This window comes from Pempheris klunzingeri, chromosome 6 (assembly GCF_042242105.1).
Source record: "Pempheris klunzingeri isolate RE-2024b chromosome 6, fPemKlu1.hap1, whole genome shotgun sequence".
NCBI lineage: Eukaryota > Metazoa > Chordata > Actinopteri > Acropomatiformes > Pempheridae > Pempheris > Pempheris klunzingeri.
In genome coordinates, this window is record NC_092017.1 from 27,016,885 (window position 1) to 27,041,184 (window position 24,300).

General features: G+C 43.4%; 1 protein-coding gene across 1 annotated transcript in view; it reads left to right on the top strand.

Moving 5' to 3' along the window:
• Window positions 1-24,300, top strand: part of zc3h3 (zinc finger CCCH-type containing 3) — a 55,675-nt gene that overhangs the window by 17,444 nt on the left and 13,931 nt on the right. The window contains exons 4-8 of the mRNA XM_070832398.1: window positions 12,016-12,166; window positions 18,926-19,089; window positions 21,825-21,903; window positions 22,278-22,433; window positions 23,238-23,307. Coding sequence (XP_070688499.1) covers window positions 12,016-12,166; window positions 18,926-19,089; window positions 21,825-21,903; window positions 22,278-22,433; window positions 23,238-23,307 — 620 coding nt within the window. The remainder of the gene's footprint in view (window positions 1-12,015; window positions 12,167-18,925; window positions 19,090-21,824; window positions 21,904-22,277; window positions 22,434-23,237; window positions 23,308-24,300) is intronic.

Genomic DNA, 24,300 nt, shown 5'->3' on the forward strand with positions numbered 1-24,300 from the left:
AGAATTGACCTGTATTTGGCTCCATCTATCTGAACACCAATCCTGACCAGTTTCCTAGTACCTGCTGATGAAAAGCACCCTCACACCATGATGCTGCCACCATGTTTCGCTCGTGGTGATGTGCAGTGTTGGGTTTGTACCTCATAAAACATTTGGCACCAGGTAGAAAAAGTTAAATTTTGGTGTCATCTGACCAGAGTAGTTTCTTCCACATGGTGCGCTGAGATGAAGGCAGGTCTCTGTAAAGATATGGGCAACAGCCTGAGTCCCGTTCCATCCAGTCAATCTTCCTGCGATGGGTGTTAAAGGATATAACACATAACACAGGACAGAATGTGGCTTTGCCGTGTCTTTATGTAGTGAATGACTTGACTGTTGTTACTCTAATCTTAATTTTTCAGCTGCTTTGACTTTGAAGGACCTTTATTAGTACATATGCCTCTGTGACTGTGTTTGTGAGCTGACTGTGCCAGCGGTTCAGCAGCAGTGTCCGAGCGGAGCAGATGCCCGCTCCTCCTGGTAGCGATCAGCATTTTAGTGGGATGCTGCCAGCTCTTCCTGGGCCCAAAGGGACCAATTAGGCCCTGGCAGCTGCACCCAGAATGCCACCATGGAATGAGAGGGCTGTGGGTGGGTGAGGAAGCTGCACAGGAGAAGGGCAGATAGATCTACGTCTGCATATGTAGACATGGAGAGTAACAACCCTTTACAGAAAGGATCTACCACTGAGTATAAAAAGGATAGTTTGTGACCAATTACTGGAGAGATGTTGATGAAGAAGAGAAAGGTGAAATGAAGTTGGAAGGGCTAGTTTGTTTATTTGGAGCCTGTCTCTTCAGAGCACCTGCTGGTCTTCTAAACAATCTGAAAGGAGGGTGTCAGAAAGAGGGTATGGAAGCCCCTTGGCCCCCTGCCCTCACCAAATTAGCGCCAAAGCTGACAAGAGACTTGACCGTCCCTCATCATGCCGTGTCCCCTTTTCTCCCTGCTGACCTTTAGACCCTGATCCCTCACTTTTCACCTCGGTAAATGCAGTGCCATGTCAAGAGCCGGCCCCCCCCCATTACTGAGCTGACCATGCCCTGGGGCCAAAGTGAACCGTCAGACACAAGTGCTGTAGTTATTCCAGCAAGTCCTCTTCATTACATCGAGACTCAAAGGTCAAATATCAGTATCTTTGCCAAGGGTCATCTGTAAATCTATCCTATATATATTAGTGGACATGCAAACCTTTCCTTTTACACATGGCTGCCACTTTCTTATCCTAAACTGTTGTCAAATGCTGTCATTATCTATATGGCACTCTTAGATTGAAGGCAGTCATTATTGTCGAGGGAGCAGACGTTACAGAAACAGGGGGATGTCTAGATAAAGGAGCGATTAAACTCCAAGCTAAGTAAAGCTCACTGTGATGTGTGTTGAAAATAATTATATGATTAAAAAAAAAACTATTTTATTGTTCAAGTGTCTTTTATATCAAGACAAATCCCTTCAGATCATCTCATTACCGAGGGCGTCCCACAGAAACAAAATGAGAGACATGATATAAACAACAATACCACAGATTGCTGATGAGAACAGAACAACCAGCAATCACCATAAAATCAATCAAACTGCATAAAACAAGCAAGACTAAACAACTGCATCCACAGGATAGGCACCAAGAAGCACAGGAAATAAAAGAGATCACGCAATAAAGAGACAACAATCAATTTGGGTTTCAGATAAGAAAACAGAGCATTCTTAAATAAACCAAATGAGGACAACAATCGACTATGTACAGGTAAATTATTCCAATCAAAAGAAGACAGAAGACGCAGAATGCAAGGATTTTAGTCTATACACGTGCAAAAGACACCTGGACATCACACTCCAGGTGTGATGCGGGAGCATAACAGACCCATTCAACCTGCCATAAACTTAAACTACTGCATAAACAGAACAACAGCAATTAATTTAACATAGTGTAGGATTATGATTAGCTGTACTTTATGAGACTTTCACCCATCAGGAAGAAAAAAATAAAAGATGAAATGAGATTGCTTGATCTGCTGCCAACCAACAGCAGCACCCAACAGTGTCCCTCCTGTTGTATGTAACATTAAGAGAGCTGCTCAGATGGAAATGTACAGAAAGTATCTGTAAAACATACACACCTGTGCCTGCCTACATTATATAGAGCAACCTCGTGTTGGCACTTCAAATTCGACGTCATCAGTATGCCATAGGAGCATCAAATGACGCACACCCTTTGCGCCTTAAGAGTGAAGTGCTCCTGACCTTAAAAAAGTGCAGCTGTATCTAATCCTAACCTTCATCCTCTGAAAGATGCGCCTCTGTTTAGAATCAACTCCTCATGAGCAGAGTTGTCCTCTCGCCGTCTGTGTGCTTCTCCTTTCGACACCCTTATCCCCCCCTCTCCTCAACCCGTGCTCGGCCCCCCCCCTTCTCCCTTAACACTCTGACACATTTGTGATGCTTATGTGTCTCCCGGTGGGCTTGTACATCACCTCCTTGTCTCTCACTCAGTGGCTGAAACAGAAGTTGAGGGCCAGCGTCCGACAGGCTGACTGGGGTCAATCACTCATTGGCCCAAAAGAATCAGCCACATGATGGATGTGCTCCACGCTGGCATTTGCAACCAGAACCTCAGTCCTGGTTCACATGTACACCACCGAGCCACGTCTGCTCCCTATGCGTGTGTGTGGTGACAGACACATAGTGCTGCATGTGTCTTCAACCCATCACTCAGTATGCTGAAACAAAGTCAGCCAACATACTGTTCTTTCACACACCAGCTCTTCTTTCCCAATATTACTTTATCCCAGTGCAAGAGTGTTGTCAGCAAAGACATCCAAGACACAGACTATTCCTGGATGGAACTGCCTTTTCTCACCAAAACAATAACACAGTTCGAGTCCGATGGCAGGTGGGAACAGGACGCAGAACTAGAAATCGATTTTTAAGACTGATACTGATATCGATGTCAAAATCTGATAACGATATATTTTAGAGACCTTGTAAATTTGGGTATTGAAGCCTTAGAATCAAGATACAGTACGCACTGAGAGGTACATTTTACACTTGAAGAGTAAAGTTGGCAATGCTCTGGTGGGGAAAAAAGCTATTCTATGCTCAAACATATCATTTCCAATTTTTGTTTGTGTCTGCGTCTGTTATATACTGACTTGTCTTTTCTGTGAATAAAATCAGCTGGTAGGAGCGGCCATGTGGCACCTCTAGCTGAGTGAAAGACTGAATGAATAGATAGTGAAAATACTGGGATGAAAGAAATACCAAACGTGGAATAGGCACAATCAGATTTAAAAAGAAGAAGCAATTATGTGAAATAAAGTAAAAGAGTTATTGTCAGACCTTGTCGCAGTCGATACAGCATTAAAAAATATCACTTAGAATAAAAGTTTTTTTTAAAAACACTGTCAGCAGATCTAATGATATCCTGCATGTCTTCTTTTCCCTTCCCTCACTCACAGTCTGCTGTCTCTCTGCCCCTCCTCGGTGATGCTTACTTGCTTGGGGATCTTGACATGTATTGTTCGGGGCAGAGGTTCACATCCCATGTGGAATCTTGTGTTGCCCCTTAGGGATGCACTCACTTAACCTTCAAGTGCCCCAGTCACACTTGGAAAAGGTTTTATGAGAAACGCTTACCCCCTCAAGCTCTTCACCCTCTCACAAACACACACACACACACACCAACACTCTCTCAGATGCACATATAACATATGTAATAATGGCAGTCCTTAAGTGGACGGAGCCCCAGGCTCTTCCCCTTGATGCGTCTAATGGGATCTGCTGATTGACAGCCACATTCATCCCTTTGACCAAACACGACACTGTTTGTGTGACATACATGTCATGGGACACACATGAAGTGTTGGTGGTGAATCACAACCTGACGGAGTCCTGATCACCAGTCAAGACTTTGTCAGCTCTCAGGGTTGGGGTCAGGGTCAAGGTTGAGTTCACAGGAAATGCGTGTTTTCATCATGTCTTATTTACGTTATTGATGTACTTTATGGCTGCAGGAGCATAAGGCTACTCTGGAAAAGCATACATAGGGGCTATTATTTAATTATTCATCAAGGATGTTGTCAAGTCTCCTTACATATCATTCAACAATTGGAAAAATACTTAGACATGGGCTCTGCTCTTAACTTGTGGAAATAGTTTTGTCTTTTAAGATGATACAGTTGTTGATAATATCTATAGAGATCCATAATCTAACGATATCAGTTTAATGCTGATTATTCATGACAGTCAAGGAAAATTGCTCATCTCATAATTGTTAAATCATAGTTGTGTGTGTGGCCCTGAGCTACATCATTATAAACCTACCACCCCCTCTAGAACCAGTTATCAAACATTTAACATTTGAGAATAGTGGATTTTATTGTTACAGTAACAATATATTGGAGGTAAGTATGAATGTTAAGCCAGGATTTGATCAGCTAAGCTTAGTTTGCCCCTTTGAGGCAGAGGGAAACGGCTAGCCAGCTCTGTCAAAGATTCAAAATTCAACTAATAGAGGGGGGGGGTTGTTTTCAAAGCCCAGCTACCATATTGGCTCTAGTGTTATGAATTCCAAACAAGAAGCAATCCTCCTGTGCACTGACTAAAACCTGCTCCAAAACATCTTTTAGTTGACCTCTAATATCCTATTTCTTAGTACTAATACAGCACAGGATGATTATTATAACCAATATTTTTTTGCAGGTTGTTTTCTTTTTGTCATACAGATTACCATCTACTGGACATATTTATTATATGAATACAAAGTAATGGCAAGTGCAGCTTCTTTATTTATTATGTTTCGCATTACGTGACTGTGAATCATCAATCCACACGACGAGGGTCTCTTCAAGCACACCGGTGCTTTTCCTGTGCGCACTCGCTTTCTGTCACTATCACTAGCAGCACTAGGAACAGTTTTCTTTCAGACTTTATTTTTCACTGAGAGAAAATTGCTTTTTTTACCGTCATGATTTAAATTTTCCATATGTTGTCATGAATCTCCATGACAAACGACTACTTGATCACTGTAAGCAAATTATTTAAACAGCATTATAGTCTAATTGTGTCCCAGTCATATAAGCGGTTTCCACTGTCTGCTGTCTTTATTTGCTGCTCATAAGCTCCTACCATTTATAGTAGTTTTCTGATTTTAAAAGGCCATGCACATTAACACTATGTAGCATAGCCATAGCACCAACCTACCAGCATGCATCTGCGTTTGCATGCGTGTGAGGCAGAGTGGTAGAATTCCCCCTCCCCTGGTCAGCCTGAGGTTCCCTGGGTCAGCTGGTGTATGTTACAGCTGATGGCTCCACTGCGATGATGGACGATGCCACAAGCCAGTAGCCCCCCTCCCCTTCTGCCCCCCATCATCACGACCACCACCACCACCACCACCACCACCACCACCCTCCTTCCCAAAACACTCTTCCCCCTGAGCACGCCTCTCTCTGATGACATCACCGCCGCACTGGCTGACAGCTGATGGCACGCACCAGGGGCCTCCTGTGTCAGTATGTGGCCCCTCACAGCCATCAGCCTGTCAATCTGTGTCAACTTTTCATCTCCACACACACTAATGGAGCCCCTGAGTGCTCCTCTGGACCAGGTCCCTCATACAGAAATACCTCCTTAAATATAATAGTGTTTATTCTCTGACATCTAACTTACAGGCAAGTGTTGATTTGGTCATGACACAGTACAGAGTATGCTAACTGCAATATTGCAATTCAGCACGGAAAAATGACATTTAATGGATAATTATAGTTTGCTGCAATTTCTGTGTTATTTTCACTGGCCATCAGTTTTAACAGTTCTGATTGTACTCACCAAAATAATTGCTGAGATAGTATGATAACTGCAATATTGCAATTCCACGCTATTGACAAGCCAACCGTGTTAGAAGTCAAGCAACCCCCAGAACAGCAATATTAACTTTTTTTCCCCCATATACTGAATGTGAATGGTGCTGCTGATGTGTATGCTGACCAGAGTGTGGCTCCTTCAGTGGCTGCACAGCGTGGAGAGCTGGCACTGCCTGCAGAGGCTTGACGGCTTTAGCTGGCCAGGATGAGCAACAGAACTTCAGGTGGAAATTAGTGATCATGAAACACACCACAGCAAAAAAAAACAAAGCCCCAGTAACGATAACATCGTAGGTGAGGAACGAGGAGCTCCTACTTGCAACAAAAAAATGATGGTGTTGGCCCATTTAAAACTGCTCAGGAGCCTTCAAATGCCCTCAGCAACACCAAATAACAGCTGATCCCTTCACCACGACAGCCCGAGTGATGACTGAGCTCGAAGGAGCTTTTTACCCTTTTTCAGCTTTTAGTTTTGGTTTTATGGCACAGTATGGTTTAGTCTTGCCGCTACCATTGAGCCATGTCACCGAGTCTGTTGGCAGATGCATGGCTGACACAAAGACATGTCTAGGTTAGGACATTCACATTGCAAAACACAACAACTTAAATGGGTCTGAAGTTTTTGATTGATTAGGGCACTAATAAACACAGAAATTAAAAACATTATCAGCACATCAGACAGTAGTCAGCTCACAGTTATCACTTTGGGTATTGTTCGCAATCGTGTAACAAAACCATACAATACAATGATGTTTGAGCCAATGCGTCAGTGTTTAAGTTTTAAATATCTGATAACCAGATATTCACATCAAAACCATCAAACCACTATTAAACACATTAAACACACACAAACACACATCTTGGCAGCAGGTCCGTCATTGTGAATTATAAATGCACATCCTACCGCAGTGAACCCGATAACCTTGTCTGTCATCTTGGAAAAATGAGGTACACTATTACACTAGTCATACTCTATGTGTATATGATATACTCTGATATACGAGATGCAGTATTTTTAAGACCGTGGAACGCAGCTCTCTGTTGGCAGGGTGGGGCATCAAACTCTGTTGACACCTCTGGGTAGTCTGTCAGAAAGTATCACTGGCTGTCTGACACGCAGAGATCATATTATCATAACCACTCTGGCTTACAGCGGGTTATTAAACTGTGGTAACTCCCTTGTTAAGTCTGATGTTAGCATGGTGCCGCTGGAGTGCTGGAGCAGTGGGAGTCAGAAGATGAGCCCCAGGGGAGGGGAACATGGGATGGCAGGGGGAACAGGCACTGTCAATAATAAGATTTATTATCCATCAGGTTGTCCCAGGGAGGGGGCAGACAGAGACCGCTGTTCCCTGGAATTAGCCGTCAGGTATGGAGGGGGGGATCACTGGGGGGATCCCTAAGAGGATGGAGGACGGGAGGTGCAGTGCAGTGGCCTGTCAGTAGCCCCAGTCAGAGGGCTGAGGATAGAGAGAAGTAGCAGACAACTTTAGTCGAAGTCTAGTCATCTTAGGGATATGACTCTAGTTCAACATTCCTACATCTGCTGCCTTATGTTGATAAAGCAGCGTCTACATTAGTGATTTGTCACAAAGTTTTGAGTAGATTCCTCAGTCGGACAGAAGAGGATCAGACCTGTTATATCATAGAGAGGATAAACGACGAAGAAATAACCTTTTGATTTTGGTTCGTTCACTCAAATAACATTTACTGGCCTCTAGTCGTGCAGATGTCGTGGTTGTATTGGACTGGATTTGAGCTATCTGGAGCATTTTTGCCTCCAAACCTTTACAATGGAGGTGAATTTAAGGACTTTTAAAGAATAATTACAGTTTGCTACAACTTAGGTGTTAGGGTTTCATAACACTGGCCACCAGTTTTTGTTAAAATTGTACTCACCAAAATAATTGCTGAGATATGGCACTATGACGCCATCTGTTATACACCAGTTATACACACAAGTAGTGAGCCATTCAGGGGGGTTGTAAACAATTTGGCAGTTTATCTAAACCATTTGATTAGGAGAGAATACCAAAAGTTTAGTACAAATCTGTTATTGCACAGGAAACTGTGTGCACGCACAAGGTCAAAGTTGACCAGAAGCTGGAATGGAAATATTATGGTTATAGTGACAGTTAGTCTTTTCACATTAAGGTCTGTGAATGATACTGATATCGGTGATGATATTGGCAGATAAGTTGTTAGTGAAGCTAAGGAACAAAGAATTGTGAGCTGAAGCAATTAATGGATTCTAGACTAGTCGATCAGTTAGAAAATGATCGATCACATTATTGTTTAAGCCACTTTTTAAAAGCAAATATGCCACAATTCACTTGCTGCACTTTCTCAGATGTAAACGTCCCCGGTCTTCCTCAATAGTAAAGTGAATATCTTGGAGATTTGGATGGATCATTGGTGAAATGAAACATGCACTTTGAAGATGTTACTTTGGGCTCTGGGAAACAGTGCTGGAGATTTTATTGACCAAATGATCAATCGAGAAAAGAGCCGGCAAATTTATCAATACAGAAAATTAACACCCTGAAAGAAACTATTTATTCTGGATCAGACGAGTAGCTAGTACCCTGTTTGTTGCATCACGTGCTAATACTGATCCAGCAGATTGGAGCTCTGCACCCATAGATGTGAGCATCGCAAACAGATTCCACTCACCTCTATTTCTTACGCACACATCTCAGAGTAGGATATCTGGAAAACCTGAGCCAGTAAAGCCAAAACTATCTGCATGGTTAGATGGTTAGATAATGAGAAAATGTGTTGAACCAACGCTTTAACGTGGCTCTCTGGCTGGAAGGCAGGCTACTTGCAGGACGAGCGATGTCTGCCCAGTGTGGCGACTAGAGTAGATTATCTGTGGATTCACAGCAGCAAGTCAGCGAGAGATGGATGAGACGGCATGCGAGCTGCCTGCGTCTGCAAACGGTGTCTTCACAGCACATGGCGCCACTTCGCTTGCTCCCCCCGCATTGCAAGGCAGGCCACTGTCAAAGGTCTATTAAGGGAAGATTGAGACCCCAGGTGTATACGTGTGAGTAAGTGTGTGTTTGTGTGTGAGCGTGTGTGTTCACATGCTCATTGGTCATGGTCCCATAGTGGAAGATTGAGACCCCATTGCTCCCAGAGCCACTCAACCAACACAACCTGCAGTGGTTTACAATCAGAGCAACGCCGTCCATCCATCCCTGCTGACACACACACACACACACACACACACACACACACACACACACACACACACACACACACACACACACACACACACACACACACACAGTACAGCTCACTATAGATGTCATTAAACAGCAGCCAAGGTGGAACAGCTGTGTGACAGCGTCATGGACACAGCGGGTGTCATGGTGTTGGAACGGAGGTTTAGAGGCAGATTGAGGTGCAGGTTAGGGATGCTGGGGAGGGTGGTGCCGTGAGGGGGGCTGTACGAGGCTGCAGGGTGGGAATCGTGGCAGCACCTTTGACAAGCCCTATTTGTCATTTGCCAGGACGCCCAAATAACTCTGACTGCAATACGGATGGATTGTGGGAGAAAAAGTGACTCCAAGCCAGGCAACTAATCCTGTACAAGCCCCCTCCCCCCCTCCATCCACATACTCTCTCCTGCTCTCTCTCTGGTGCTGTCCCTTCTCATCCGCAGAACCAGTGATATGGTTGAAATCAGTATCACTATATTAATAACCATATATTTTTAGTTTTATGTAACAACCATTGGGTTTATTATAAGATGAATCCAGTTATCAGAACTTTAGTCTTATTTTCATTATTCTGGCCCTCGTTTCTATCAGCTCTCAAAAAACGTCACTCACAAAAGTAAGAGCTGCCAATGGTGCAACAGTGCTGAAAGATATTCAAACGGGGTAAAAAACACATGACTAATAAGACAATCAGACTATCAGGTTATATAAAACACTTTATATGGAGGTGAAATAGAAAGAGAGTACAGATGAAAGGCTGGTATTAACCCCTCATTGCACAGGAAAGCTGCGAGCACAAGGATGTCAAAGCTGAACCAGGATGACGTCCTATAAACTGCGATGAATGTTTTACTGTTTGCCTTTGTACGATGATGTCATTGTTTAGTCAACCTGGGGGATTGTTTGAGACACGTCTGACATTCTTGTCCTGTCAGATCCCGACAGGTAAATCAGCGGGTAAACCGCCACCTTACCCGGTAAAATCGACAACCGAACCTTTGAGCACGACACCCAAATTGTACTAAACACAAAATACGACCGTATCATGAATAAATGATAAGTGAGGGACAATGCAAGATGAAGTGCCCTGCCAGGATTATAATCCTTAAAGTGTACATGTGATGTAGTGTACAAGTGAGCATGCGACGGGTCACAGTGTGTGTGTTTCTTGGAATCTGTGTGTCCCAAACATGCAGTCAGTATTTCGGCGGCCCCCCCACCACCACCCCAGCTCGTGGTGATTTGTCCAACAGTAAATGTTTGTCTGAGATGAATTCTCCAGCTGATCCAGAGCTGCATCCTGGCTGACAAATGAAAACCAGTGCCTGGGGTGGGAGGAAGAGTGAGGGGGAGGAGTGGAGAGCTGGAATGTGTAGAAGTGGAAATCGAATCGTTTTATTGTTTGTCACCGCGGCCCTTCTGGTCACGGTTTGTTATTGGACGCTAATTAAAACGGCGACAATCCTGACAATTGGCAATTAAAGACTTGTGAAAGAGGTGATAGGAAATGAGCTCCTCACCGGGTTTATAAACTCATTTGTTATCCCTCTTTCACACCTCTCTTCACTCCGTCTTTTCTTTACTCATTAGGAAGACAGAGTGCTGTCACTGACCACCACAGTGAATAATTGGTAGAAGGGGAAGAGGTAGTGCAGATAATGACATGCAAGAGGGTTTTTTTGGGGGGGTGGCATAATTTAAATATATACAGTGAGCAACTGATTCATGGTGCATTAAATCTTGCTTTTCAGGCTGTAGTCGAAGGGTTTTACCTTCTCGTAAAGTACCATGCAGCTTGTCACAAATTAATTTGCAAAAGGTTTTTCACAAATATATTTTCCTACAAAGCTTCGCGGCAAGAAAATTTCTGGTTTACTCAGTTTGGCCATCGTGTCTATTGATGATGCTAATTTTGCACACACAGTGTTCCTGTGCAGTGACGGTTTATTTTAGGTATTTATCTCCAAATAAACATGTTTAGCAAATGTTACCTAAGTGTCAGCTTGTTTACAACCTGCTGATCATGTGATTGCTCGTATTTGTTGCCATTTTGGATTTCTTTTCAACAACGTGGCCACGTTTCCCAGATCTCACCAACCTGGAGCTGCAAAGGAATATTTGCGGCCTCACCTGTGTTGGTTGGCTGGATAATGGGGGAGAAATTCATATATTTGACTGGTACTGCTCTGCTAGCTAACAGTTAAGTGCAGTTTTATTCAGTGGGAGGAAACAACCAGCCGTAACATTTTTTTTTTTTTTTTTTAAAAGTCCTATTTGACTTGAACATCTACAGTTTTTAACAACGTTCCCACATTTGTGACCTCGGTAGAGAGGCTTCTGGCCCCTGTAGTCATTGATCCTGGTAAACTGCTGTGAACAGGGACTTAGACGACCCATAATGCAAATTCTGTTTTTTGTGCGAGTGCGTCAGCCAGCATAGGCCATCATAAAACAACATGATGGATACACAGCCAAATAAATAAATAAATAAAAACACTTAGTCCTCTTTTTTTCTATTCCGGTCTCTCTACTCTTACGCCTCTTCTCTGATGGATCTGTAAAATGATATAATGAATGAGACTTAAAGTGAGAAGGAGGGAGGGAAACCAGGCAGGAGGGATGAAGGCAGCGAGGAAAGAGACAGAGGATATGATTTATTAGGCTCATAAAAATTCTGCCTTTGTTATTCCCTCTCATTTTTATATGTGAAGCTTATTAAAGAGCACACCTGCCAGAGTCCTCAGACAAACTTGTGTGTGTGTGTGTGCACAGTCACAAGTATGTGTATATGTGTATATGTGCATTCACTGACCAGATGTTTAACTATTGCTTTTGTATCTGCGTGTGGTCAGATTTTCATAATGATCTGTAAACTTTGTCGTCCTCAGGCGCCGCCGCCTCCTTCCACCGTAGCCCCGCCTCTCAGCGGGTGTTCAGGACACGCTACAAGATGGTGACCCGCCCTGGCACCAGCACCTCACACACCCTCCACTACAACCCCGCCCTCTCTTGGAGAGCCAAGAGGATCCAGTCTGCCAGGTAATCCATGCTAGCACAGGCAAATACACATACACACCCCCTACAGGGTTGAATGCGTCTCAGTGGCTAATATCCCTCAGTGTAGAGCAGCGTCCTGTCTTTTATGTCACAGTCATGTGCAGCACGAGTGGAAGAGGTCGGAAATTTATGGTGCTCATTTTTACAGAGTAGATAACCGAGAGAATAAACCATTTACACCACTGTGCTCCCCACATTAATTTACACCAGCAGGGGAACCTTCACCCAGGACAGATACAGAGTGAGAGGGTGGGTGTGTCATTACAAACCCCATCTCTTTGTTTTTAACCCCTCCCTTCATTCATCCAACTCTCATCCCCTCTGTGTCAGCACTCATTCCTCTGTCATTCTCAGTGAGGTTTAATCCACCAGTCTGGATTACTCAGAAAATAAAGTATATAGAATAAAGCTGCTACTAATGATTCATTCCATCATTAGTTAGTATTTTATTTATGAATAATTTGATCATAGAATAGTGAAAATCTTCATCACAATCTCCAAAACCCTGAAGTGACATCTTCAGATTGCTTGTTTTGTCTGACAAATAGTCCAAAATCCAAATAAATCTACTTTACAATGACATAAAAACAAAAAAGCAGTGAGTTTGAGAGGCTGGAACCAGAGGGTGCAAAAAAAAGACAGCTGGTCGTCAAAATTACAAATGTATACATGCAACATACAGAGCTGAGAAAATCTTATTTTGTGTGACGTGACTGGTCGTGGTGGTGAGGTCATCTCAGTTAATTAATGTTTATGAGGAGCACATTATTGCGTGACCTAAATTAATGCCTCATTCATGGCTTTCACTCTACAGACAAGATCCACAGTGATGTTTATTAACAAAGTGGTGCTGAGCTTTCTTTTTTTTTCTCCTGCGGTGGTTTCATACTATTCGAAGGCTCTGAACAGGTTGTTGTAGTTGGTTTTGATGATCTGCTAATGTGTGGAGAATTAACAGGCTGCTCTTTCTGGAAACTGACCGTGGTATGGCTGCACTTTCTCTCACACACTCACACGTATACACAAACACACACATCGAGCTACGCAGGGTTGGACATGGCATAAGTGCACCTCTGTCTATTCTAGTTACCATTATAACTATGCACCACAGAATCTAATGTGTCATTTCATTATCAGAAAATCAGTTGATGATTGTTGTTTTGTAATTTATTGATTGTTTCATCTATGAAATGTCAAATTGTGAAAAATCCATGTCACACAAACAGCCTTAAACCCAAAGATATTCTATTTATAGCTGCAAATCCTCACATCTGAGGAGCTTTGGCAAACTTAAAACAATTACTGTTACTATTACTATTAACACAGTTTGAACTCATCAGTCGTACGCCTCTTCAAAGGGCCCTTGTATTTGCTAAAATATTTTCGGTCACACCGTCGAAATGGTCTCCATCAAGACCACTCAACTCTGAATCGTATGGTGACACCCAAACACCAAATTTGAATTGAACAGTGAGATTCCCAAAGATTCCCAGCTCTGTTTCGAGCTCCACAAACAAAACTGGGATGGTGTCAAAAATCTCTAAGGCAGATGTCACCAAACCTAAATAAAATAATAAAACTGTGTCTGTTGAGCACAATAACATATTCTAGTATTGTGTTTGGTTAGTCCTTTGTAAATAACACATGTTTGTGCTTATGTGCATTTGTCTTTTGCATGTGTGTGTTGGCGATGGGGGTTCATTTGTGTAATCCAGATTTGGTGAGACAGAGGGGCCTGGACTGTGGCTGGACTCAGCCTCTGGTGACTTATTACTATTCATTTAGCTGCTGCAGTAAATATTGATTCATCAAGGGATTTTCAATTTGAGCCCTGTGACATCTTGTGAAATATCACCAAGTGTGTAGAAGTGAGGAAAGAGATAGGGAGGGAGGGGGACAGGTCGGGTCCCCGGGGATAGTGGATCACCGCCCCCACCCCATCTACCCATGTGCTTCATTCTCCTGCTTATCTATCTAACTCCAAAGACTCTCCACTTTTATCAGTTTGAAGCTATTGAGTGGAGCATGAGCTCATATTCTCTGCTCTTAACTACTGAGTGCTGCTCTTCATCTTTGGCCTATCAGACCCACTGATCCCTGTCCTCATAAGTTCTCTGCTCTTATCTCTGTGCCCGCTCATAGCTGAACCCCTCGCTCAGGGCCGTGCATCTAGAATAAAACCCAACACCCAGCCTTTCATGGTGGTCCACAAGTTCTGGGCTGCCTGTGTGGATTCCAAATGTTTTTAGTAATGATTTTTTTTACAGGTAAGTAGATATCAGGCTGTTCCTTAGATACTTAAGTTTACAGTTTTTTCATTCAGTCATTTTATTTAGATGGAGAGGTCCACTGAGAAATGAAAACCACCATCACAGAGCAACAAGAGCAGATATACTGGGGTGAAATGGCCTCAATCAATGGGATGTTATTAATATATATATATATATTTCCTTAGCTATATATTAATATAAATCTCAAAATGACAAATGTATGCAAGATTATATAAAGTATGCAAATTGATTTGGGTCTGATCAGGAAAATACTTTTTATTTGTATGGCACCTTTTTAACCACAGAGCCAGTTTAAACTGCTTTATACTGTATGTGAAGCTAAAACAACATTTAAAAACAAAAACTTAAGGACAGAGTTACAGATCGATCAAATAAATCAAACTCTAAAAGAGCAAAATAAAGAAATTGTACGTTTTCACCTCCTCGTTCAGCTGATCCCACGCATTTCCTGCTCCCAGGGCCACAGGAAGAGAGGTTCTCCCTACCCAGCATGCCGCGCTCTTACCTGTTTTTAGCCGTAACGAGCGTGGCGGGTGATGTAGTGCTGGGTGGCAGTTTAAAGGGGCGGAGGAATCGGCTGCAGTATTTCAACCCCTGCCACCAGAAAATAGATATAATCTCAACATTAACTCCATTAATAGTAGCAGGAGTTGAATTAAGAAAGCCGTAAAGCACGCTCACTGCAGGATAAATTACAGCCCAGCCCTCCCTTCATCTCTCTCACACCCTCCCCATTTTTCTCTCAGCTGTCCCTACTTTAATTTTCTATACCCGTGCATTTGCTCTGTTGCTTTTGTTTCCTTTTGTTTTCTTTTTTTAATAAGATAAAACAAGAATTTCATATTACATCTTGCACACAACTGTTTGTCTGGGTGAATTAACCGAACGCTTGCCTTCCATTTGCATCTATCTGTTTTTCTTAACTTATTTCTGGCATAAATCTTGGAGCCCTCATCTGTGTAGGACCGTCCACCCCTAAATAAGTGCACTATTTTTGAGTGTGCACATCTACACACACATAGACACACACATACGCTCGGTATAGGCGCTCATCTCCTTTAGTGCTTCAGTATCGATCAGTACAGGATGTAAGAGACTGGGCAATAAAGTGAAGCAGCGCTCCCTCTTCTTCACTTCTCTCCTCCTTCTCCTGCATTCACTCCCCCATTCATCGCCTTTTATACCCCAATTCATTCATTTACTCATTACTTATCACATTAGTCATCCACCCATCACCTACAGTCATGTGCTGCGGTCCTCCTCTGCTGCTGTTCACACTGTATTCTCCACAAATGCTCTCTGGGTTGCTTCTTAATGTTATTTTCAACCCCAAAAGAGGATTTTGTTCATTACAGCCGGCTCCCTTTTAAATTGAATTTGATGGGATCGTGATGCGTAATGATACTGCTTTGGTTTCCTTTAAGTGCCTGAAGAGGAGCAGCAGTCCTCACTGCTGGAATTAGCCAGATGACTGTTTTTGCTGCGCTCTGTTTCAAGGGTAACTGTTTCCCAATATGAGCTTACTAATGCTTGGGTTGCAGACAAATAGACAAGGGCAGCATTATTCTGAGCAGTCGCGCGACCCTCCAAATTCTTCCCTGTCACTAAAACAAAAGTCGGATCATTCATCAACGGCACCGGTAGTGCTGAATCGTACTCTCCTTTATCTGTGCATCGCATGGTCAGACCAGTGCATGTACACACACCTGCCTGTGTACACACACACACACACACACACACACACACAGACTGGTCACAGGGGAGTTTCTGCATGCCCTTGCCTCCTCCTTCGTTTCTTCCTTTTCTCAACACATTTTTTTTTTCTTTTTGGGGAGTTTTACTGTGACCTCCAGTCATTGTCTTTATGTTTTACAACTCAACTAAAAGACTTTTAAGTACAGAAATTATCCTTCAGGGCTGAAACAATTGGTTGCTTAATCGATTCACTGAAATTTAAGTGACACTAAATGTGATATATTGTATAAGTCATTCATCAAGCAAAAAATGCTTTATCTTTCCAGCCTCTCTTATGTGAGGATTTTCTTCTTTTTTGAATCATTGTAAATTGAATTATTTGGGTATTTGACAGACAAAATGCGACACCTGAAGATTTGGGTAATGTTTGTTGACATTTTGTAGACGGTTATATAATTTAGCAAAAGATTTTGTACCTACCAGCTATTTGAAACCCAAAACATGTAAAAATAGGGCCCATGTTTAAAAACACTTAGGTTATCCTTTAATATAGAAAATATATTTAGTATAGTGTGGATGTGTTCCTCAGAGCTTTTAGCAGAAAGGAAGACAGTGGTTGTACATTGTGTGCACAATGAAAAGGGCTTTCCCCTGAAACAACTTAGTTGTCCAGCAGGGGAGGATTTGTGCATCAGATGGTGCCTGGAGGGGTCCTGATAACAGATATTCCTCTGGGGGTCAAGGGCATCACTGGGAACAGACCAAGGAGAGGCTGGAGACAGAGAGAAAAAAACACAAACTCCATTTATATGATTCTGTCACTCTTTTTCTTATGTTCCTTACACTGTTTGTTTCCTTCCTCTCCTCCGCTCTCATCACAGGCAGATTATCTAATTGTAAAGGTGTTCTTCTCCTGCAGAGGCTGTTTTCACTAATGCTGTCCAGCCTCTGGGTGAAACTCTTTGACATGTCTGTGCAGAAGTGGGATCTTCATTTATGCACAAATGAGTTTTGCAGCACAGATTGACCAAGAAATAGATCAAATCACTGAGATGTTCATGGTGGTCACGTCTGTGCTTGTTTCTGCATGTTTGTTTTAGCTGCTCTGCAAGCCAAGGAGACCAACAGTTCCCTATAAATCTGTTTGTTGTGTTGATCTGAAGATGCATCAGGGATCTTTACAAGTACCTTTGCAGCGGTATAATTCAAAGTAAACATATATATATATATACAATAACACAGAAAATGACACCATCATCATTTCTTGGCAACGACTATGAACAACTGCCCTTTGATCAGGAGACGTGTTTATACACCACAAATTGAATCAGTTGTAAACACAAATATGTGAGCCTATCAACAGGACAATCACTCTGAGGTTCAGACCCAAGCCTACGAGCCCAGCGAGAAAACGTCCTAACAGACTGGGTGTTAGACCCCCGGTCACCCCCCTAACTGCAGCCCTGTGTCAGGGTTAACTGCCTTCTGTGTTAACTGTTCATGTCATATCCCCATTAACCTCCATTGTGGCTCCCCAGGCCGTGCGGTCCTTGTTTAAGCCTCCCTGGGTGGCAGTCAGCGCTCCAACATTAGCCTCCATTACGGCTCCCCTGGCTGCAGTTGCCCTGTGTAGGGCAGCCACTGATCTTGTATCAGTGAAACTGAGTGTCTGTGCTCCTGAATTATGGTGTGCAGTGAGGTAGACCGTGTTCGTGAACACAGCTGATGGCTGATATTTGCTCCGTTTCTTTCTTATTTGCAGCAGTGCAGCAGCTCTCGCCGGCTGCAGCGTGTTAAGCGTCAGTGTCAGTTGTTTTGTGCGCGGCGTGCATTCGGGGTAACCCTCTCTTTTCTCTGTAATGGGAGGCATGAACTCTCGCTCTAAACCCATTTCCAGCCCATCTGAAATACGGCAGCAAATTACCTCCAGCGGCACCCTGCACACCAGCCCCAATCCGCCCCAAATAGAAGTGACAGGACAGTGCAATTTATCGCCATAACCCCTGCACCGCCCCACCACCACCCAGCAGCCCCATATACACTCGCAGCTCGCACATACAGCCACCGCACACATACACAGGTCCACTGAGTGACTACTGAATGGTGAGCATGTGTGTGTAGAGGCCCGTGATTGTGTGAACTGTACATACTGTAGCAGGAGTGTGTTGTGATACCATGTGTGTGTGTGTGTGTGTGTATGTGTGGTCTCTACGCTCCAGTGTAGGGGCCAACCTCGCTGCCCTGGCCCCCTGCCCTGCCTATTATCTCATTGATTTCCTCCTCTCCTCTTTTCAATTCTCTCCATTTCCACACTGCCGTCCTTTCCATTAGAGGAGCAATTTAACAGAGTGCTGTGACATGGGAGGGAGAGAGAGAGAGAGAGAGAGAGAGAGAGAGAGAGAGGGAGGGAAGGAGGGAGGAGGGGAGACTAGAGGATGGGAAACATAAAGTGAGGAGGGGAGATATAGTGGAAGAGCTTGAGGGAAGATAGGCAAAAGAGGGGTGGAAGTGAGGGAGGGATGAACAGATAATATCATACCAGCTCTTAATAGAATGACTGGAAATTTCACACAGTTCGTAAACTGATCTTAACAGAAGTTTACAATAATTCCAGCTGTAATAAAATGTAATTCTCCTTTAAGTAAATAAATAACTTAAAGTTAATGTCAGTATGAGTTCCAAAGATGTTTTGTTATCCCTTACTTCAACAATTTGTCTCTGTCTGGTTTGCTTTTTCTGTCCCTCCTCCTCTCAGGAGTTTCCTTCAGAGCCGTCTACGAGCTCCCCATGACCGACACCCTCCATCCACGCAGCACTGGAAAGGAAGCAGCATGTGCTGGATTCGTGGGTCCCTGTATCGGGTGTCAGCCAATAAACTGTCCCGCACCGTGGCGTCCCACATGTCGATCAACCGAACAGGTACTCTGACCGTCACTGTCACGCTCTTTGAGAACTCTGACAGCACACCATCCAGATTTTATTCAAGCCCTTGGTGGTTTTGTGGCAAGGAAATCTCAAACTAAACTAAGTAATTGTGAAGAGAAAACATGATCATGCAAATCAAGTTGTGCAGAGACCCTAAAAGCAGCCGTGGCTTTGCTTTGGTTGTTGTGATTATGTCTCTGACTCATTAGTTTATACCAGGTACATCACCAGCTACTGTACATGCAGGGGTTGTTGATGTGGTTGTATGAGCTGACTCTTGTATTGAAGCTGCTATATTCCTGAACTCCTGTGGTGTCAATACACCACATATCTGTCACATCCAATAGAGTGGGTTTGAATCCTGTGTGGCCAAACAGTGTTTCAGAGGACAGCACGGCAGCCACAGCACCGTAGATTCAATTACAAATACAGTCGAAGTCGAGCAACAACCATATTACAGCCGCAGCTTGGACCAGCACAGCCAGAGAGAGCAGCAGCTCGTAGCCATCAGGGCTCTGCCTCTTCAAAGGAGCAACGAGGAGTAAATGCATAACGTGAAGCGTTCCATCATCATAATTATGACTGGACTGAACCAGCACACTAACTGTTCCTGTGCATCCGGGGGAACGCAGAACTTATGACGAGCAAACACACCACGGCCCTGCGGGGGCTCCCTAAGCTTTAACATGTTACACACCTCGCACCTTGAGTCCAACATATGCGCTTTTTTCTTTTTTTTTTAATTCCCTGGGAAGATTCACACTACACACACACACTATTCACACACTCTTGTCAAGCTGTAACAATTCTGTTGCTTCCGTTTTCCGAGCGAACACTGAATCTGCTGGATCACTTTCAGAATGTTTAGATCTCTCCTGTAGTCAAAACACAGAAAACCAAAAGGCTGTATTTGGTTTTTTTTTAACTCATTTTGAGATGAATGTGACTGAATGTGTAATTAATGATTCTCTCTTTAGTATCCAAGTATACTGAAGTGTTGGAATCCATGAATCTGGGACTAACATTTAACAAAAGACTTAAACATCTTGATGAACAGTATCAAATTGACAGAAAATCAGTCTAAATCAGGAACTGCCTGATCAAAGAATAAGAATCTGACCAATCATATAATGACACTTAACTGTACAGAGGCTCGATCCCCGGCCCTGTTCAGGACGTGTATTGTGAGCACAGGGCAGTAAGTGTGTGTGTGTACCCGAGGTGATAAAGGAGTGTTTATTCATGTTCGTGGCTGCAGTTCTGTCCACATGGCCTCTAATGGACTTACGGGAGCCGGCTGGATTTGCCATCTGAAATAATAAAGTTGTCATCTGTCAGAGCAGCGAGGGGGAGGGTCTGGAGAGCTGGACGGTGCAGATTAAAGCCTGGATCTGCCTCTACCTCCTTCACACTTCTCTCTTACACACATTCTGCAGCAACTACACCTGCAGGTGAAATTGAAGAGCTCCATTCTGTTAAACTCGTGACCGGCATCCCAATACATGCATTCCTGCATCCTCTAGGAACACGCATCAGGTGTCTCCCCGGCAGGAGTAGTGATTTCACATCTTTCCTTCATCGAGTCCCATATTTGTTCTTGGTCTGGAGCCACCGGCCTGTAATCCTGCTCTGCTTAAATCACAGCAGAGCGAAGACTTGATGAGAGCCTTAACAGCCAAAAAAAGTTCCAAAATTAGAGATCTGAGTAAGATCAGCTGCCATCTGTAACCTCAACCTCCCTGTCCTCTTGTCCACTCCTCTCATGGCCTCCAACAGCCCTGCACACACACACACACACACACACCTTTCCCTCCAGGGCTTGTGGAGTGCACTGGGTCCACCGTGTTTATGATGTTCTCAGACAGAGCTGGACGTCACGTTTGGCTTTGGCACCAATGTGTCAAACCGCCACAGTATAAATAACCAGGCACATATCAGGTTGTTATTGCATCTGGCTGCACAAACACACACTCAGACAGCTTCGGTTCTGTCATTTCTGATGTGAATAGTTATAATGATATCTATATTTTTGTTTTCATCTTAGTGATAATACTCGTGCAAACTCTCACTACCAGGACATTCAAGATTAATGCTTTTTTTTTTTAAAAAATAGTGAAAAAATAAGACTGAGGCAAAACCAACTCTCCTTTCAAGTGTATATCCAAGTTTTCATCACCATGTAAAACTAATTGCTCGTAATATTGTGGAAACATTTCACAACATAAGTGGGTTGGGAGGAGCACTTGAATGAACCGCTGCAGATCAGAGTTGCTTAGCTGCTTGTGTATGCTTCATATCCTTCACCTGACGCTTCCCCCTCATGCAGTCAGCAAATGTTGACGGAAACTCTGTGTGTTCTCGTATTTGTGCTTTCACATAGAAAATTGTCAGTTCTTTAATTCTCATGAACGTTTTCTAAATTCTGTTTATTTTTTTATATGGAAATTTCATGAATCAAAAGGACGCACCAACATGCTGTCAACACTTCAAGGCCACTTATTACGACTCTGTGCTTCAGTAACTGCCCCCAAACAGGAATTCACCAAGTGACAACAAGCATATTATGGTCAATCGCTGCCACTCCAGTAACATGATCATATTAAACTTTTATTTCTTACCCACACATAGGATCAGTAAATTAAAACAAGGAGAAAATATGATTGTCAAAATGTGGAAATGTGGAAAAAAGCACAATGCCTTTCAAATATGTCCATCTTGTTCACATTTAGGAAGGTCTTTCAGCACCACCCAGGTCTCATCCGGGATTCCTGCATTCAGCCGACCCTCCAGCACTCGTCATTTAGCCAGGTACGTTTTTCACACCACTAGCCTATGTCATCTCTTCTCATGGACCACATAACATCAGCTAAATGTGGGCCACCCTGCTGGCTCTCCTCATACAACAGCACCATCATGAAATAACATCCAGCCAAGACTTCTGCATTTGATCCTCTCTCCACCTCAATATTAAGTGCCTTTCATCACCGTCAACTAAGGACAGTAAAGCCAGAAGTAATCTCTTAAAATTAAAATGAGCACATGGTGGATACATTTACCTGAAGCTTCTGACAGGGGTGAGAGTTGAACCTCTAATCTTGGCATAATCTGTCCTCTTTGTCACCACGAGCTGCTTACTAATGATTTGTGGATACCTGTGGTTTGCCTGTGCTCTCTGAAACTAGCCGCGCAGTCCAGAGGAGCCTCGCTATAATCAGACACGCTCGCCAGAAGAAGCCACAGAAGCAATACTGCATGTACTACAACCGCTTCGGCAAGTGTAACCGTGGCAACAACTGTCCCTACATCCACGACCCAGACAAGGTTGCCGTCTGCACCAGGTAAGAAACACACAGGAACATCGGGCTGGAAAACAGTACAGGGTGAGAATAGATGGATAATCTTCCACTGTCACTGCACCCAGTTAGTTGGAGGAGTTATTTCGGGCACCTTTAGGAGGTCAAAGTCTTATATGGACCTTATAAACCATGAACCCCAGTATCACCAGGTTCACAGGGGTGTGTTGTCACATGTCCGCCCCAATGGCCCATCAGCTCTTCAGGTTTCTGCAGTCATGTGATGGTAATTTGCACGCTAGACCACGAGTAGCTTCCTACCTATTGTGACGTCACAAAATCCTGCTCATATGTACGTGTGGTAAAGTGAGTTTTAAGGTGAGCACAGAGGAACTTTCCTCCCTGAGCAGATAAATGTGAAAGCAGCCTTTCTGTGTGAAACATTCCACATACATCACTCTGCACAGCGAAGGTCCAACGTCCAAGTGAAGTCAGGAAAAGTGGAGAGTCTTTAAAGAGGGTTAAGCATGGCTTCTCGATTCAGTTGAACCCACTGATTTATGATTAATACACTCAAAATATATATGAAATTAAATGTTGGATACTATTTTGCTGTAGTGGTAGTTTGAGCTGTTCACTTTACCAAACTGAGGGGAAAATCTGATTATTCTTTTTAGGAACCAAATCAATGGCTATAACATAAACCTACAGTTGCATAATACACGAGACTCCTGTTTTTCTGCTGATGTGCATTGAGGATATCATTAAAAGAAAGCTTTTGAAGTTGCAGTGGGCCAAAACACTTCCAGCTTCTGCCTGCTCAGGCCGGTTTCTGTTGTTTATGTGCAGGTTTCTGCGTGGGACGTGCAAGCAGGCGGACGGGACCTGCCCGTTCTCCCATAAGGTGGCTAAGGAGAAGGTAACTGACACATGCACCCACTCATGGTTTAGCTGTTGGACAACATAGTGTTTTATGGGTTTTCAGCGCAGGCCGGCGCTGGATACTGTGTGTGGATATTGGATGACACACCGTCGGGTACAGTCATCGTGGATCGTATTTGCGATGTTGGCACGGCTCCTGTTTCCATTACACGAGGAAGAGGGGTTCAGGGGGAGGGGCTTATGGGCAAAGCAGCCTTAAGGTTTGGACTTGTCACCGACAGTCAGTTGGTCAATCACAGTAGGATGAACCCGGGTGTGTCTCGCTGTCTCTGTGGGAATACACTGAAACTAAGAAACCAAGCAAAGACACATAGTTGACTCTTGTCTATTAATATGCTGCTCGGGGACAACTCCAGCTCAGTCTATCTAGGACTAAGTGATATAACTGAAATTAATATCCCAATATTTAGGAAATGGAATTTTCACAGGTGACTGTACAATTAATCAAGCCTTAACAATATTAATACAAATATTTTTTAACATCACCTGGCGTCACAAGCCGACAGATGTATGCAAAGTGACAAAGAAAATCATCTAATTCAATCAACGATATTCCTCTTGTGCATTAAATCGGACTCCTACCTGACCTGAATGTATTCATGTTAGGACCAATATATCAACACTGAGCCAACATGAGGCAGGAATTACACACACTGGTGTGAATCAATGTAGGAAAAGTATTCAAGGTAAATCTGGTAATTTTCCTTAATACAAACTTTATCGTCGTCATCATTTTTTTTCCATCATGTATCTTCAATAAAACCGGGCCTCCAAATTCAAATGGATAATTTCTGCATGTTCGACCAGGTTTGTTGTTGTTGTGCAGGCATCATGTCACCTGTTAGCTACATCCACATTTGGCCAAAGTCCTCAGCTGATCTTTGGGGATGTGCATGTGTGCGTGCGTTTGAGTTGTAGTGTTGCCCGTCAAAGGGGAAAGTGCAGCCTTCAAAAAGGGAAAGCTCCTTTT